Source organism: Scyliorhinus canicula, chromosome 18 (genome assembly GCF_902713615.1).
Source record: "Scyliorhinus canicula chromosome 18, sScyCan1.1, whole genome shotgun sequence".
In the NCBI taxonomy this organism is placed as follows: Eukaryota; Metazoa; Chordata; class Chondrichthyes; order Carcharhiniformes; family Scyliorhinidae; genus Scyliorhinus; species Scyliorhinus canicula.
The window spans coordinates 97,350,050-97,367,695 of NC_052163.1; the positions used below are offsets into that span (position 1 = coordinate 97,350,050).

General features: G+C 44.1%; 1 protein-coding gene across 1 annotated transcript in view; it reads right to left on the minus strand.

The window, feature by feature from the left end:
- Nucleotides 1-17,646, minus strand: part of LOC119953484 (cation channel sperm-associated protein subunit delta-like) — a 760,311-nt gene that overhangs the window by 248,893 nt on the left and 493,772 nt on the right. Inside the window, exon 15 of the mRNA XM_038777815.1 lies at nucleotides 2,882-2,940. Within this exon, the coding sequence (XP_038633743.1) occupies nucleotides 2,882-2,940 (59 nt within the window). The remainder of the gene's footprint in view (nucleotides 1-2,881; nucleotides 2,941-17,646) is intronic.

Genomic DNA, 17,646 nt, shown 5'->3' on the forward strand with positions numbered 1-17,646 from the left:
CCAACTTCTTCCAATGGGCAGGCGATACAGAAGTCAGAACACGCACGAACAGATTCATAAACAGCTTCTTTCCCGCTGTTACCAGACTCCTAAATGACCCTCTTATGGACTGACCTCATTAACACAACACCCCTGTATGCTTCATCCGATGCCGGTGCTTATGTAGTTACATTATATACCTTGCCCTATTATGTATTTTCTTTTATTCCCTTTTCATCCCATGTAATTAATGATCTATTGAGCTGCTCGCAGAAAAATACTTTTCACTGTACCTCGGTAGACATGACAATAAACAAATCCAATCCAACATTGTGCAGTCATCCACAAACGTCCCCACATCTGCCCTTATGATGGAAGGGAGATCATTGATAAAGCAGCTGAAGATGCTTGGGCCCAGGACAGTATTCTGAGGAACTCCTGCAGTGATGTCTTGGAGCTGAGATGATTGACCTCCAACCACCACATCCATCTTCCTTTGTGCCAGGTATGACTCCATCCAATGGAGAATTTTCCCCGATTCTCATTGATTCCAGTTTCACTGGGACTCCTTGATGCCATACTCGGTCAAATGTTGCCTTGATGTTAAAGGGGATGTACAATGGGGTGATTAGTAGGGGGGAGCTGCCCCCTACATTGTCGCCCGTGTCCATTTAGCTGATTTTTAAGGACGCAGAGCAGCGTGGGTCATAACGCCCGATATCGTTGCTTAGTGTGGATGCAAAATTGTTAGCATCGTGGATAGAGGATTGTGTGCCGGGGGTGATAGAGGAGGACCAGACGGGATTTGTGAAGGGAAGATTGTTGGCGAATGTGAGTAGGCTGCTTAATGCTATTATGATGCCCTCGGAGAGGCAGGAGATAGAATTAGTGATGGCAATTAATGCAGAGAAGGCTTTCGACCAGGTGGAGAGGGCATATTTGTTGGAGGTGCTAAATCGGTTTGGGTTAGGTCAGGGGTTCGTGAAGTGGGTTCGGCTGTGGACGAACAGGACTGTATCGGAGGTTCGTGGCAGGAGTGGCCGCTCTCTCCGTGGCTTTTCGATTTGGCGATAGAGTGGCTGGCAATGACACTTAGGGACTGAGCTTGGGGGTTGGAAGGCTGAACACAGAGTCTCATTGTATGCAGACCAAATTTTGTTTAATATCTCGGACCCGGTGGGCATTTTGAAAGGATCATGGAGATCTTGAAGCAATTTGGCTGGTTTTCAGGGTGTAAACTGAACTTGGGGAACAGTGAGTTGTTCCCAATTAATGCTAGAGGGCAGGAGAGGAAGTTAGGGGAGATGCTGCTCCGGGTGGTGGGGCACGTTTTGGTATTTGCGAATCCAGGTAGCGTGGAGTTGGGCGACTGGAGTTGAACTTGGCACAACTGCTGGAATGAAAGCAGATTTCAAGAGGTGGGTTATGTTGCTGCTGTCATTGGCTGGGTGGGTGCAGATGGTTAAAATTACGATGCTGCCCAGTTCTTGTTCGTGTTCCAGAACTTCCCCATCTTTGTCCCCAACTCCTTACTAAGAAGGTAAATGGGATACTTTTGGTGTTTGTTTGGGTGGGGAAGACCCAACGGGTGACGAGGGTGTTATTGGAGAGTGGGTTGTTGAGTTTGATGAATTATTATTGGGTGGCAAACATCACAATTGTGAGGAAATTTGCAGTGGAGGAAGGTTCAGTGTGGGACCAGATGGAGGCAGTGTCGTGTTGAGGGGCGGGTTTGAGTGCACTGTTGCTGGCGTCCCTTCCAGTACTCCGTGAGCCAAGCGGTGGTTTCAGCGTTGCGGGTGTGAACCCAGTGCCGGCAGCATTTTGTGTTAGAGGGCATGTCGTTGTGGGCGCCGATATGTGACAGCACAGGTTTGTGCCAACGGGATTGGATGCGAGGTTCCGGGGGTGGTGGCAGGTGGGGATAGAATATTTTAGGGACTTGTTTATAGAGGAGGGGTTCACCCGGAGGTGGAAACTGTTCATTGATTTCTTCAAGGTTGGGGGGGGGGGGGGTTCTTCAAGTCCTTCAAGGACACCTCAGTTTGAATATTCCCTTTCTTTCTCTTTGTAGCTTCAACTGCGGTCAACCTTCCAGCTGTCTGATTGTGCTGCAGCTCAGGGAGGCAGACCGTCTTCCTTAATATGATTGTACCATTGGTGGCCCCTTATTATATAACTGTCGGTAAAATCAACATTTCGTCCCATTTATGCATGCCAGTAAAATTCTGGCTAATGGCTTTAATTTGTACCATTCTACCTATTTTTGAACCCTCTTGAGATGAAGGCTTCTCACTGCAGGTTTGGTTTATAATTCCTATGGGCTGTGCACGTACACCTTCAGAGCACTTACACTTTAATAAGGTTATTGCTTTTGAAAGTGCTATTATTGAGCAGGAATATAACAATTCTAACAACGAATCCGGTGCTTTGACGAATCTGGACATTTCCTCCAATACAGAATTTCATAAAGCATTATCCTTGTTACATTACTACACAACTTGACTGAGAAGCATGGAGCTTCACCCTAGAGGTTTAGACAGGACCTTGGTTGAACGACTTATCTCACAGTGTAGAATTCCCCCAGTATGTACTGAAGTGACAAGTGAGATTGCGTTCAAGTCTGTAGCAGGGTTTGAACCCATAAATTTATAATTTAGACAGTCTATCAACATAGGCAAACCTAATTTGGTGATCTTGGTGAAAATTTCCAAAAAAACTTTACAGTTAATGACAATCATCTCCTCAAGACTGGCAGATGATAGTTATGCATGCCATATGGGCTATGACCAGTAAATGTAAAACAATTAACGTAGCTTTAGTCTACAGAATTGGAAGCATTGTTTTCCCTATCCCCACACTTGGCAAAGGAACTCAAATTGAAAGTATAAATTCTCCATACCTTTCCTGAAGATAATAGTCTACTGTTTCAGAAGTTGGAAGCAGTTTTAGAATGATATCCTGATGTGAATAAAGTAAACAAAAAGAAAGCAATCTGTATTATAAACATTTATATGATGGCTCTTCAGGGGTGAAAATACTATTTTTTCGAGGGCACTTCTTGAAATTTTCTCAAAGGCTACTTAGGATGATTCTTTGGTTTTGTGGGGCACCTTTTTCATTTTTAAATGAAGAGTTGAAGATACAAATCTTCCTTAGTTCTCTCAAATTTGGATTCCAAATGCAATTTATACAAATAAACTAAGGTCAGATTAATCTCAAATTCCAAGGGTGGGATTCTCCATTTCTGAGACACAGGGGGCAATCTTCCGGCCTCGTTACACTCGTGCTCAAGTGTAACAAGGCCAGTGAATAGTGGGAGAGGCCAAAAACGGTAACCACGCCAGGCTCCAAACAGTTTGCGATGCAACCGGCCTGCTCCCCTAGGGCGAATTGGGAATCTCACTATGGCGTGGCGAGATACTAATTATCGCCACTGAAGCCCCATTTTCATACAACAACATCCTGTCATTCACCGGTCGCCCCAGCAAGTGGTCACGATAGCATTGATTAGTCCTCCTTTTGAAAAACACGATCCTGATGGAAGGGCTTCCATGGGACGCCTAGGAGGGGTGTAGCAATCTTTTCTCACAGGCAAAGAGATCGTGGGTGCTGGGCTTGTCATTCCAGTGCTCAGCAGGGGATGAGGGACCTCCGTAGGGGTGGACTGCCATGAGTGGGTGGAGGGGGAGGTGTTGGGGGGGCCAATCGCTCGCGGCACCACCATGCCAACCCCTGGATCCCAAAGGCATACCGGAGTCAACCCCTGTCCTTGACCGTCTGCGCCACCAATCACCCATAACCCCCACTGACTGCTGAGGTCACTGGCTACGCAGCTGAAGGCAATCGCTAATTGGAAATTGGCACTCGTGATTAAATGAGCACTTGACACATGCCAAGTGGGTTCCCGTGGGTAGGCGGGCCATGTAGCATGTGGGAGTCATTGCCTAGCATTCTGATCGCTCCTTGATGCCTGGTCACTGTGTGGGAGTCAACACCATATATGCAGCAGCTAACATCCAAACATCCAGGGGGTGGGACACAGCTCCTGGGACATGACCACGGCCGGAGGATGGGTGGGTTACACGGGGAGGGGGGGTTGCCTGGAGAGACAGGCAAAGGGTACGAGGGTCAGCCCTCATTGCGGAAGAAAGTGGCAGAGGCATCATAATGTTTGTGCAAAAAGTTGTTTAATGTGCTGTACAATACCCCATTCCCGATAGTGCCTCACTCCCACTCCCATCCCACCTGTTACATTACCCTTAGTGTTTCACGCCGGCGTCGACGGGCCTCTTGGCCTAGCAATTCCGTTGCCCACAGGGGACCAGCATGGCGCTGGAGTGCTCTGCGCTGCCGTATGCAGCCCTGCACTGCTCGCTGTGGGTCCGCGGATGCACACTGGCGCACAGCATTGCAGAGCCACACAGCGGGTCAGCGCGGAAGAAGGTGGACCACCCCCCACCCCCCCCCAGACCATGCGTTCCAGCTGATTGGTGGCCACTGATTGCGGGCCTGGCCGTCGTGGAGGACCCCCCTGAAGTCTGATCCCCCCACCAGGATGGCCACCGCGGCTGCGGTTCCGAACTCACGCCGGGTTGAACCATGTTAGAACCACGCCAGCAAGAACTCAGCCGGTCAACCGTGGATAATCGCCGGGGAGCCGCTTTAATCGACCCTTGACCGCGCCGCGTCTACCGCACTTGCATGCGGCTGGCGGCGATTCTCTGGTCCGCAGAGAATTGCGTCCCGGCATCGGACCGGAGTCGCGGGACCTCTCGCCGTCATTTCCAAATATCCGTGCTGGCGTGGGCTCGGAGAATCACGGCCCTGGTCTCCAAGGAACCTCAGGGTTGAAATACCATAACTCCATTTGGTCCTATTCAGTTTCAAACCAAATTTATGTATTATTTGAAACACTTGGAATAATCTTGAATTGTGTTCTTTTCTTGTCAATGACCACACGATTATATCATCCACATATGCACGCACACCTTCAGTCATCTGTACCATCACACGATGAAAAATCTCTGATGCTGTGATAATCCCAAATGGCATCCTGTTAAAACAGTACCTACCAAAAGGCTTGTTGAAAGTACATAACTTTCTACTCGATTCATCTAGCTGTATTTGCCAAAATCCTCTGGAGGCATCCAGTTTGGAAAATATTTTAGCGTTATCCATTTTGCCAGTGATTTCTTCTCTCTTGAGTATAAGATAGTGCTCTCTCTTAATATTCTTATCAAGATCTTTAGGGTCGATGCATATCCTCAGATCACCAGAAGATTTCTTCACACAAACCACAGAACTGATCTAGTCCGTCGGTTCCGTAATTCTTGATATGATGCCTTGACTTTGTAATCTTGCAAATTCAAGCTTCAATCTCTCTCGAAGTGGTGCTGGACCTCTTCTCGGCGGGTGTACCACAGGTGTGGGCATCCAGTTGGAACTGAATTTTGTATGCCTTCGAAGATGTACGGAAAACGATCCAGAATCCCTTGAATGTCATCCTGAATCGGTGATTGAGATGAACTCACAGTATAAATCCTCTGAATTAGGTGTAGATCCTTGCAGGCTTGTGCACCTAAGAGTGAAGATTTGTTTGAATCAACAATCTCAAATCTTAGAGATATCACTGTGTCATGATTGGTAACTATCTGTTATGGGCCAGGGATTAGAGAACCCCAAAGGGTATCATGGAGTTCACCTGACCCACAACTTTTAATAGATTGTGGTATGGGGAGCACACGGCCACTCCACAGGTGTGGCAGAGCAGAAATGGAAAAGTATTTTTTAAAAGCAAAACAATGTTTATTCTATGAACTCAAGTTAACCTTTTTAAAACATACAGTGAACATCTTAGCAACCATTAATCCAAATACAACCCCCAAAGAATACAACACTAAGTAGTCCTTTAAGCTTTCCTTTTAACATCCATAAGACGTAAAACACATTCGACCAGAAGCACATCAGGTTAAAGTCATTACTGTTATTAGTTTTAAATCACCAGGATCAATTTACAGTCTTTAGATTACAGAGGGGGATTCATACACCTTCTGGCTGTGCCTGCAGCTATCCAGCTCAGAAAACTAAACTAAAACACACCCTGCAGCAAACAGCCTAAAACAACAGTAAAAAGCTGACAGACAGCCCAGCTCCACCCACTTTCTGACGTCACTGCAGGAATAAACACCCATTTCTTAAAGGTACTCTCACTACAGATATTTATATACAAACCCATTTATAAACACCCATTTCTTAAAGGTACTCTCACATGACACCTCCCCTCCAAAAAAAAATAAACCATCAACTTCAAGATGGTTTCATTTTTCACTTTTTCACTATCCTTTAAGAAATGCATACAGTAAATATACTTTTTGTTTCAAAGAAAACAACACACGCTAACAGGTATAATAATATAGTCCATTTTTTTCCCTTCTTCCTCCAACTGGAATTCTTCTCGATTGACAGTCTCTTTGAACATGAAGGTCTTTGCACGATCCGTCCATTTCTCTACCAATCGGCATTTCTCTTTAAAGTCAGATACTTTAGTTCAATATCATCACAGAGTCCCTTGCAATTCTCCAACACATGAGCATTGGTTATCACAGCTTTCAGGCAGTCAAATGCCTGTTGAAACACAGTAGCACGGTTGCATTCACAGCTCCAGGGTCCCAGGTTCGATTCTGGCTTGGGTCACTGTCTGTGCGGAGTCTGCACATCCTCCCCGTGTGTGCGTGGGTTTCCGCCGGGTGCTCCGGTTTCCTCCCACAGTCCAAAGATGTGCAGGTTAGGTGGATTGGCCATGATAAATTGCCCTTAGTGTCGAAAATTGCCCTTAGTGTTGGGTGGGGTTACTGGGTTATGGGGATAGGGTGGAGTTGTTGACCTTGGGTAGGGTGCTCTTTCCAAGAGCCGGTGCAGACTCGATGGGCTGAATGGCCTCCTTCTGCACTGTAAAATCTATGATTCTGAAACGCCACTGTCCATTGAAATTTTCGACGTTGCTTCAGTAAGTCCATCAGTGGAGCAACCACGCTACAAAACTTTTTCACAAATGTTCGATCAAATCCACTCCTGCCAAGAAATCATATTATTTCCCTTCGACTTGAGGGTATCGGAAACTCATCAAGGAAAATGACTTGGGCTTTTCCAAATTCACTTTTGGCTAGGTTTATCACTAAACCCACCTCCTGAAGTCGATCAAATAACTCCGTCAGATGTTTCAAATGTTTTTTCCATGTCTGGCTGAAAATTACCAGATTGTCGATGTATACTGTACAATTGAGTAATCCTGAAACAAATTTGTTAGTTAACCGTTGAAATGTGGCTGGGGCATTTTTCATGCCAAATGGCATAACTTTCAATTGGTATATACCACCTGGAGTCACAAAAGCTGAAATCTCCTTCGCCCTTTCGGATAAAGACACCTGCCAGTAATCTTTAAGTAAATCCTGTTTGGAAATAAAAGCTGATCGTCCCACTTTCTCAATGCAATCCTCCAAACATGGGATAGGATAAGAGTCCATTCTTATAACTGCATTAACCTTTCTATAGTCCACACACAACCATTGGGCACCGTCTGGTTTAGGTACCATCACTATGGGTGAGCTCCATTGGCTGCAACCCACTTCAATTGTACCATTTTTAAGCATACTCTCAATCTCTTTGTTAACCTGTGCCAATTTTAAAGGGTTAAGTCGATATGGTTGTTTGATCGGAACAGCCCTTCCCACATCGCCATCATGTATAGCCATTTCAGTACTTCCCAATGTATCTCCACAAATATGCCCATGTGATATCAATAACTCTTTCAGGTCAGTCTCTTTTTCCTCTGGAAGGTGAGTCAACAATTTATCCCAATTTTTAATAACATCCTTGTTTTCCAATTTAATTTGAGGTTTGTCAAATTCAGTCATCTGGATTTGGTTCGTCATTCTGAGTTAGAATCATTAAAATCTCCTTTTTCTCTCCTTCCCTTTCAAAGTATCTTTTAAGCATATTCACATGACACACTCAGTGAGTCTTCCTTCTATCTGGTGCTTTTCCCACATAATTCACCTCACTTAATTTCCTTTCAATCTGATAAGGTCCACAAAACCTAGCTTTTAAAGGCTCACCTACCACTGGTAACAATACTAAAACTTTATCTCCACTGGCAAAACTACAAACTTTGAATTTCTTGTCCGCAGCCTGTTTCATCACATTTTGCACAACTTTCAAATGTTGTCCAGCCAAGTCACCCTACTCTATTTAATCGTTCCCTAAAATTTGACACGTAATCCAATAATGTAATTTCTGATTTCTCACTCACTAATTTTTCCTTAATCAATTTAAGTAGCCCTCTTCCTTCATGACCAAAAATTAGTTGAAAAGGACTAAATTTGGTTGACTCATTTGGTGCATCCCTAATTGCAAACAGTACGATTGGAATTCCTTTATCCCAATCCTCTGGATAATCTTGACAATAAGCCCGCAACATTGTCTTTAATGTCTGATGCCACCTTTCTAATGCTCCCTGCGATTCTGAATGGTATGCAGTTGATTTAAATTGTTTTATTTCTAAGCTATCCATAACTTCTTTGAATAACCTTGAGGTAAAATTTGATCCTTGATCCAATTGTATTTCTGTGGGTATTCCATATCTAGTAAAGAATTTCAGTCATTCCTCCACAATCTTTTTAGCTGTAATATTACGTACTGTAATGGCCTCTGGAAACCTAGTAGACACATCCATTATCGTCAAAAAATATTGATTCCCACTTTTCATTTTAGGAAGTGGTCCTACGCAATCAATTAGGAGCCGTGTAAAAGGTTCCTCAAATGTTGGAATGGGTATTAAGGTCGCTGGTTTTATCACTGCTTGAGGTTTCCCTATCACTTGACATGTGTGACATGATTGACAAAATTTAACTACATTTTTATGTAGTCCAGGCCAATAAAAATATTTCTGGATTTTAGCTTGGGTTTTCCTTATTCCCAAATGACCTACCACTGGTCCCTCATGTGCAAATCGCAGCGCCTCATTTCTATCCCCTACCGGCAAACTACTTGATAAACTTCTGCCCACTTTTCATCCACCTGCATATGTAAAGGTCTCCATTTTCTCATCAAGACATTACCTTTACGGTAATAACACTCTGATATACTCTCAGATTCCTCTTCCGTGTATGCTTTCTGATACATCCGTTTTATTTCTATATCTTTCTGTTGTAACTCTGCCAATTTTCCTGAACTGAAACTATCCCCCTCATCCTCCACCTGTTCTTGTTCTTTTTCAACCACCTGATGAAAAATCGTTTCTGATAATTGCTCTTCAATTTCATCTTCGTTCTTTGATTTCTCCTCTTGTCTTAACTTGTGACTTTGCGACCTTGTTACTACACAATCCGTAAAAATCCCAGGATATTCGTCCTTCAACACTTCAGTTGTCTGATTTTCCACTGGCTTATCAACCACAGTATGCATCACTTCCACCTGCGATCCAGCTATATCATTACCCAAGATAAACTGTATTCCTGGACAAGAGATTTTCTCTATTACTCCTACTACTACTTCACCACTCTTCACTGGAATTTCCAACCTTACCTTATAGAATTGAACACTACTCCTCTCATCCTGAATTCCACATATTACCACCTTTTCTGGCAACATTCTTCCCAGACTACATAACTCCTCATCTCTTACCATTAAATATTGACTAGCTCCCGTATCTCTTAAAATTGTGACTTCTTTACCTGCTCCTCCTGATACACATGAGTAAACTTTACCCACCCACAAGTAAATTATTTAAAGAGATCTGGCACCTTCTTATCAATCACCTCTTGAGCAGGTTGTACAATCTTTTGCACCTCCTTCGCTTCACTTGGGCTTTCCTTTGCCACTTAAACAAACCCTGTCTTATCCTGTTTTACCACATCAGCCTTCCCAGTGCTTTTCTTCAACCACCAACACTGTGACTTTATATGGCCTAGTTTATTACAGTGAAAACATTTGAAACTTTTCATTTCTTTTCCACCCTCCTGGATTTATTTTTTAATCTGAGGTACACTCTCCTTATTAACACCCATCAGACCATTTGAGTATTTCTCATGTCCCCAGTTTCATGGCCATTTTCTGAAGTTCAAACTCTCTCTCTTTATATTTTTCCCTGATCGGTATCTCCCTTTCTCTTTCTTTTTGTTCTGCTCGGACTATTCTTTATTTTCTCCTTTCTCTCTCTCCTTTTCTTTTTCCTCTCTCTCTCTTTCTCTTTCCGCTCTATATCTTTCTCTTTCTTTTTCCAAGCTCTCTCTCTCTCTCTTTCTTTTTCTTTCATATTCAAGCTGCTTTAATTCTTTCTCATGTTCCATTCGTTTAAGTTGGAATTGAATTTTTGCCATTTCCAATGAGTCAAACTGTATCTCAGCAACTTTAAATGCTGAGCCACCGCCATAATTACCTCACCTTTTCGCATTTTGTCAGGTAATGTTAACTGTAATGTTTTTGCCAAATCTAAAAGTCTGCTATTAGTCTCTGTCCGTAAGGTACTGCATGTGACCGTTCCACCCCCAAAAACATCAGAGCCTCTGAAAGAGCCATTGTCCACAACACACTCCCCACTTAAACTAAAATACCACACCTGAAAGCAACCACACCATGCTCACCCCTCACTGTCTTTATGTTCACTAAGCCAATCCAATAGATAGACTTTTATCCCCCTCAAGCCCCCAATTTGTTATGGGCCAGGGTTTAGAGAACCCTAAAGTGTATCATGGAATTCACCTGACCCACAACTTTTAATAGATTGTGATATGGGGAGCACACGGCCCATTCTACATGTGTGGTGCAGCAGAAATGGAGAATATTTTTTTAAAGCAAAACAATGTTTATTCAATGAACTCAAGTTCACCTTTTAAAAACATATAGTGAACATCTTAGCAACCATCAATTCAAATAATACCCCCAAAGAATACAACACTAAGTAACCCTTTAAGCTTTCCCTTTAACATCCATAACATTTAAAACACCTATTACCAGAAGCACATCAGATGAAAGTCATTACTGTTATTAGTTTTAAATCACCAGGATCGATTTACAGTCTTTAGATTACAGAGAGCGATTCATACACCTTCTTGCTGTGACTGCAGCTATCCAGCTCTGAAAACAAAACCAAAACACACCCTGCAGCAAATAGCCTAAAACAAAAGTAAAACAGCTGACAGACAGCCCAGCTCCACCCACTGTCTGACATCACTGCAGTAATAAACACCTATTTCTTAAAGGTACTCTCACTACAGATATTTCTATACAAACCCATTTATAAACACCCATTTCTTAAAGGTACTCTCACATGACATGAATAGCAGAATTCCATTGAGATGATGACATTGCCATTGTAGGTGCGCAGTTGACAGTTCGATTTATTGATTTTCGGAGTTTGCTTCAGCTATGAGAAGTCAAGCCTATTGACCAAATTTGCAGAAGCGCCAGTATCAAGCTTAAACTTGATTGGAGAATTATTAACTTAAAGTACTGTGTTCCACTCCGTATCTGTGTTGATACAGTAAACTATCTTGAGAGGAGATGAGACTTCTGATACTTCTCAATGATGCCTACAAAGAACGAGTCTTCCAAACAAAAATCATTGGAAACATTTTCTTGAAAACCTTCTTCCTTTGTCTCCACACTTCTAACATTCATCTGTTTTGAATTTAAATTCGAAGATTTAAATTTGTGAGTGGATCTGCACTGAGCAGCGAAGTAGCTGTGTTTGCCACATTGTGAGCAAATCTTTCCTCGATCTGGACATTTTTTTTGAGGGTGGGCGTTTCCACACCTTCCACAAGTCATCACGCACAAAATGTCTTTGTGCATGCGCAGATCGGTCTTCGTCCGTCTCTCATCTTTTTGCGAAGTGCGCATATGTAGGCTTAGAATGCGTGTGAACAAGGTGGCTGCCTTGAAACGCTCATCTTTTTCACAACAACACTGCCTTAACACATTTTACCTCGAGGTTCGTTTTTGTGCCCTTTTCTTGGAGAAAAATTTCATTATACTGACTTTTGGATAATTGATGTAAACGGCAACATTTCGATCACTTTCTCAAGCTTGAGACCTTTCTGTCTCAGCAAACGTTCCCTGAGCTTATCATCGATTATTCTGAAGACAATTTGATCCCTGATCATTGAATCATTTAACATGGAGAAATTACAAATTTGAGCTAACAGTTTGAGATCAGTCACGAAGCAATCAATTGATTCACCTTTGTTTTGCATTCTCTTGGGGGCAGCACGGTAGCATTGTGGATAGCACAATCGCTTCACAGCTCCAGGGTCCCAGGTTCGATTCCGGCTTGGGTCACTGTCTGTGCGGAGTCTGCACATCCTCCCCGTGTGTACGTGGGTTTCCTTTAGGTGCTCCGGTTTCCTCCCACAGTCCAAAGATGTGCAGGTTAGGTGGATTGGCCATGATAAATTGCCCTTAGTGTCGAAAATTGCCCTTAGTGTTGGGTGGGGTTACTGGGTTCTAGGGATAGGGTGGAGGTGTTGACCTTGGGTAGGGTGCTCTTTCCAGGAGCCGGTGCAGACTCGATGGGCCGAATGGCCTCCTTCTGCACTGTAAATTCTATGTAAATTCCATGAAACTAAAACGCTCAAAATTTAATTTTATCTGAATTTTGCAATGAAGAACAAACTTTTCTTTAATTACTTCCAATTTGGTCTTATCTCTTGATCTGCAGTAAATTAAAATGAGTTATATAGTTCTATGGCTTGTGGGCCATCCATTGTTAGAAACAGAGCTAATTTACGTTCATTACTCGCATTATTTAAATCTGAAACAGCCAAATACAATTGAAACTGCTGCTTGAACACTCTTCAGTTAACCGGTGATCCGGAGCCGCCATGGAGCTTCCTCCAAAAATCCTGGATTTTTCGATGTCCTGCAGTAACAAGTTGGTGCTTCTAAATTCGAGTTGCATACTACTTTTTCTGACTAAATCCTTACTAACTAGCTTCAGCCAGCATCCTGGTACCATGTCATATTACCCTTGGTGGTAATATGTCGTGTTCTTTCTCTTTTGTTCCAGAATGGTCTGTTGAGTTGGTGACAAAGAATCTACCAATCATTAGATTGAAACAAAATTAATTTATTGTATAATGAGTAATTTAATAAAATTCACACACGCTACTGAACAATAGTTAAAAATAAAGTAATATTGAATCTGTCCAGCAGTAATCAATAATCTAAATAGTCACTATTAATAACCTTGTGTTAACTCTCTCTAATCTAATCTTCTCCTAGTGCTGTTAGAACATAGAACATTACAGCGCAGTACGGGCCCTTCGGATCTCGATGTTGCGCCGACCTGTGAAACCATCTGAAGCCTATCTGACCTACACTATTACATTTTCATCCATATGTCTATCCAGTGACCACTTAAATGCCCTTAAAGTTGGCGAGTCTACTACTGTTGCAGGTAGGGCGTTCCACACCCCTACTACTCTCTGAGTAAAGAAACTGCCTCTGACATCTGTCCTATACCTACTACCCCTCAATTTAAAGCTATGTCCCCTCGTGTTGGTCATCACCATTCGAGGAAAGAGACTCTCACTGTCCACCCTATCTAACCCTCTGACTATCTTATATGTCTCTATTAAGTCACCTCTCAGCCTTCCCCTCTCTAACGAAAACAACCTCAAGTCCCTGAGCCTTTCCTCGTAAGACCATCCCTCCATACCAGGCAACATCCTAGTAAATCTCCTCTGAACACTTTCCAAAGCTTCCACATCCTTCCTATAATGTGGTGACCAGAACTGCACGCAGTACTCCAGGAGCGGCCGCACCAGAGTTATGTACAGCTGCAGCATGACCTTGTGGCTTCGAAACTCAATCCCCCTACTGATAAAGGCTAGCACACCATATGCCTTCTTAACAGCCCTATTAACCTGGGTGGCAACTTTCAGGGATTTATGTACCTGGATGCCGAGATCTCTCTGTTCATCTACACTACCAAGAATCTTGCCATTAGCCCAGTACTCTGCATTCCTGTTACTCCTTCCAAAGTGAACCACCTCACACCTTTCCGCATTAAACTCCATCTGCCACCTCTCAGCCCAGCTCTGCAGCGTATCTATGTCCCTCTGTATCCTATAACATCCTTCAGCACTATCCACAACTCCACCGATTTCGTGTCATCTGCAAATTTACTAACCCATCTTTCTACACCCTCTTCCAGGTCATTTATAAAAATGACAAACAGCAGTGGCCCCAAAACAGATCCTTGCGGTACACCACTAGTAACTGAACTCCAGGATGAACATTTGCCATCAACCACCACCCTCTGTCTTCTTTCAGCTAGCCAATTACTGATCCAAACCGCTAAATCACCTTCAATCCCATACTTCCTTATTTTCTGCAATAGCCTACCGTGTGGAACCTTATTAAACGCCTTACTGAAATCCATATACACCACATCAACGCTTTACCCTCATCCACCTGTTTGGTTACCTTCTCAAAAAACTCAATAAGGTTTGTGAGGCATGACCTACCCTTCACAAAACCGTGTTGACTATCGCTAATCAACTTGTTCTTTTCAAGATGATTATAAACCCTATCTCTTATAACCTTTTCCAACATTTTACCCACAACCGAAGTAAGGCTCACAGGTCTATAATTACCAGGGTTGTCTCTACTCCCCTTCTTGAACAAGGGGACAACATTTGCTATCCTCCAGTCTTCCGGCACTATTCCTGTCGACAAAGACGACATAAAGATCAAGGACAAAGGTTCTGCAATCTCCTCCCTGGCTTCCTCGAGAATCCTAGGATAAATCCCATCTGGCCCAGGGGACTGATCTATTTTTACACTTTCCAAACTTGCTAACACCTCCTCCTTTTGAACCTCAATTCCATCTAGCCTGGTCGACTGAACCTGAGTATTCTCCTCGACAACATTGTCTTTCTCCAGTGTAAACACTGACGAAAAATATCCATTTAACGCTTCCCCATCTCCTCTGAATCCACACACAACTTTCCACTACTATCCTTGATTGGCCCTAATCTTACTCTAGTCATTCTTTTGTTCCTGATATACCTATAGAAAGCCTTAGGGTTTTCCTTGATCCTATCCGCCAACGACTTTTCGTATCCTCTCCTCGCTCTTCTTAACTCTCCCTTTAGGTCCTTCCTGGCTAACTTGTAACTCTCAAATGCCCTAACTGAGCCTTCATGTCTCATTCTAACATAAGCCTTCTTCTTCCTCTTGACAAGTGCTTCAACTTCCTTCATAAACCACGGTTCCCTTGCTCGACAACTTCCTCCATGCCTGACAGGTACATACTTATCAAGGACACGCAGTAGCTGTTCCTTGAAAAAGCTCCACATTTTGATTGTACCCATCCCCTGTAGTTTCCTTCCCCGTCCTATACATCCTAAATCTTGCCAAATAGCATCATAATTGCCTTTCCCCCAGCTATAATTCTTGCTTTGCGGTATATACCTATCCCTGCCCATTGCTAAAGTAAACATAACCGAATTGTGATCACTATCACCAAAGTGCTCACCTACATCTAAATCTAACACCTGGCCGGGTTCATTACCTAGTACCAAATCCAATGTGGCCTCGCCCCTTGTTGGCCTGTCTACATACTGTGTCAGAAAACCCTCCTGCACACACTGCACAAAACCTGACCCATCTATAGTACTCGAACTATAGTATTTCCAGTCAATATTTGGAAAGTTAAAGTCCCCCATAACAACTACCCTGTTACTCGGGCTTTCTCCTTCACTAACACTACCCAACATTCCCTGAGGTCTGATTCATATACAGAGAAGTGGTGGTGCCTTCTAGTTTTTGAATTACACAGAGATGTAATAATTAACCCTTCACTAACTTGCCTATATACATATCATTACTACCACCATCTATCTAATCTCTCCCCCCTACCCCAGTACCCTCAGTGATGCTGAACGTGCCTCGCCCTCCTCGCTCTACCACTACGTCTTGGTGTTTCCCCAGGATGCACATCTGAGGTGGAGGCTGTCAGCTGCTTACCTCATCCTGTGGTCTTCGATTCCCCTGGCGGCGCCATGTGGAACACAATCGATTCCAATGAGAAACGGTGCCGGATTCGCCAGTTTCGCGATTGACATTTAGGAGACTGACAAGTTTAAGTATTCACACTTCACTGCCCACACATACTATCCCATCCAACAAGATGGCAGCAAGAAGCACAGCCCCAAGATTTACCAACGCTGAGCTGGAGACCCTCCTGGATGAGGTGAAGGAGAGGCTGACTCTGGGGGCTCTGATCCGGAGGGCCCCAGCTCACTTGCCGACAGCACATGCACAGCTGTGCCACCCTCCTGTGTGCTGACCCTGAGACACGGCCTCGCCATTGGGGTGGAACCCGGTAGTGCTGGTAGCCACTCTCACCACCCCAGGTCAGCATCCTTGAATCTTGGGGCTGGTCTCCACGACACCATTGTTGCGAGCTCGATGGGGTTGTCTGAGCAAGTGCAGCTTAAGTGCTGCTCGATGTTGTTAGTGGGGGGCAGGCGAGCGCAGTCCTGGAGAATCAGCTGGCGAGCCAGTTTTTGGGGCAAGAAGCCTGTGAGACCTCGTTAAGTGGACCAATTAACATTGAATAGTGTTGCCGGCCTCACTGGGCCGATCGGCGGGAAACTTGCAGCAATTCCCATTCACTACAGCACTTGGACATTTTTCCGAAGAATCGCACCCTAAGTGTTGACACCGATGCAGAATTCTTGGAGTTCCACGACAGCAAAAGTGGCCCCCACCAGGACCGATTCCATGACTGTTAAGGGGCTAGAACCAGCGCCACGTAGAACACAATCGATTCTAATGAGAAATGGTGCCGGATTCACCGGTTTCACGATTGACACTCAGGAGACTGACAAGTTTCAGTATACACATTTCACTGCCCACACACACACCATCCCAGCCAACAAGATGGCAGCAAGACGCGCAGCCCCAAGATTTACCGACGCTGAGCTGGAGACCCTCCTGGATGAGGTGAAGGAGAGGATAACCTTGTACCACGGGCCAGGAAGAAGGCTACCAGCCATCACAATTCGTCGTGCCACGACGCGGGTGGCAGAGGCGGTCAGCGCCACCAACAACACAGTCCGGACTGGCCAGCAGCGCCGAAAAAAATTGGATGTCTTCCTTAGGTTGGACAGCGTGAGTAGGCAGCACTATGCTCCTGACACTAACCGATGTCCAACACACCCGTAACTCGGCAGCCCCCCTTACCCGGTGTTAAGGAATGGGTTAAGAAACATTCCAATTAGATGTGTCATTGATCCAATAATTGACACTGATATGTAAAGAGGCTATAGGTGGCCTTTGGGCAATGTGATGTGATGATAGAGTTTGGTGCAGAGTGTGTTCAACGGAAAATAAAGGTGTTTGAGAAAAGGAGCAGAGCTCTTGACTCTTTACGCAACAGCAGCCAGGGGCTAACAGTGGTAGCAGAGGATGGTTGCTGTGTAAATGTAAAGGGTTGATAGATACAACTTTTCCAGAAGAAAAAAAAAATTCTGCATCAACCAAGGAGTGAGTGAGAAGGAAAAAAAACATGTGGCTGAACCTAGGATAAAGATGGCCGGATATGACTATCTACCATTATTTTGTGAAAGGGGATTGTACAATCAATGGAGAAGTGCA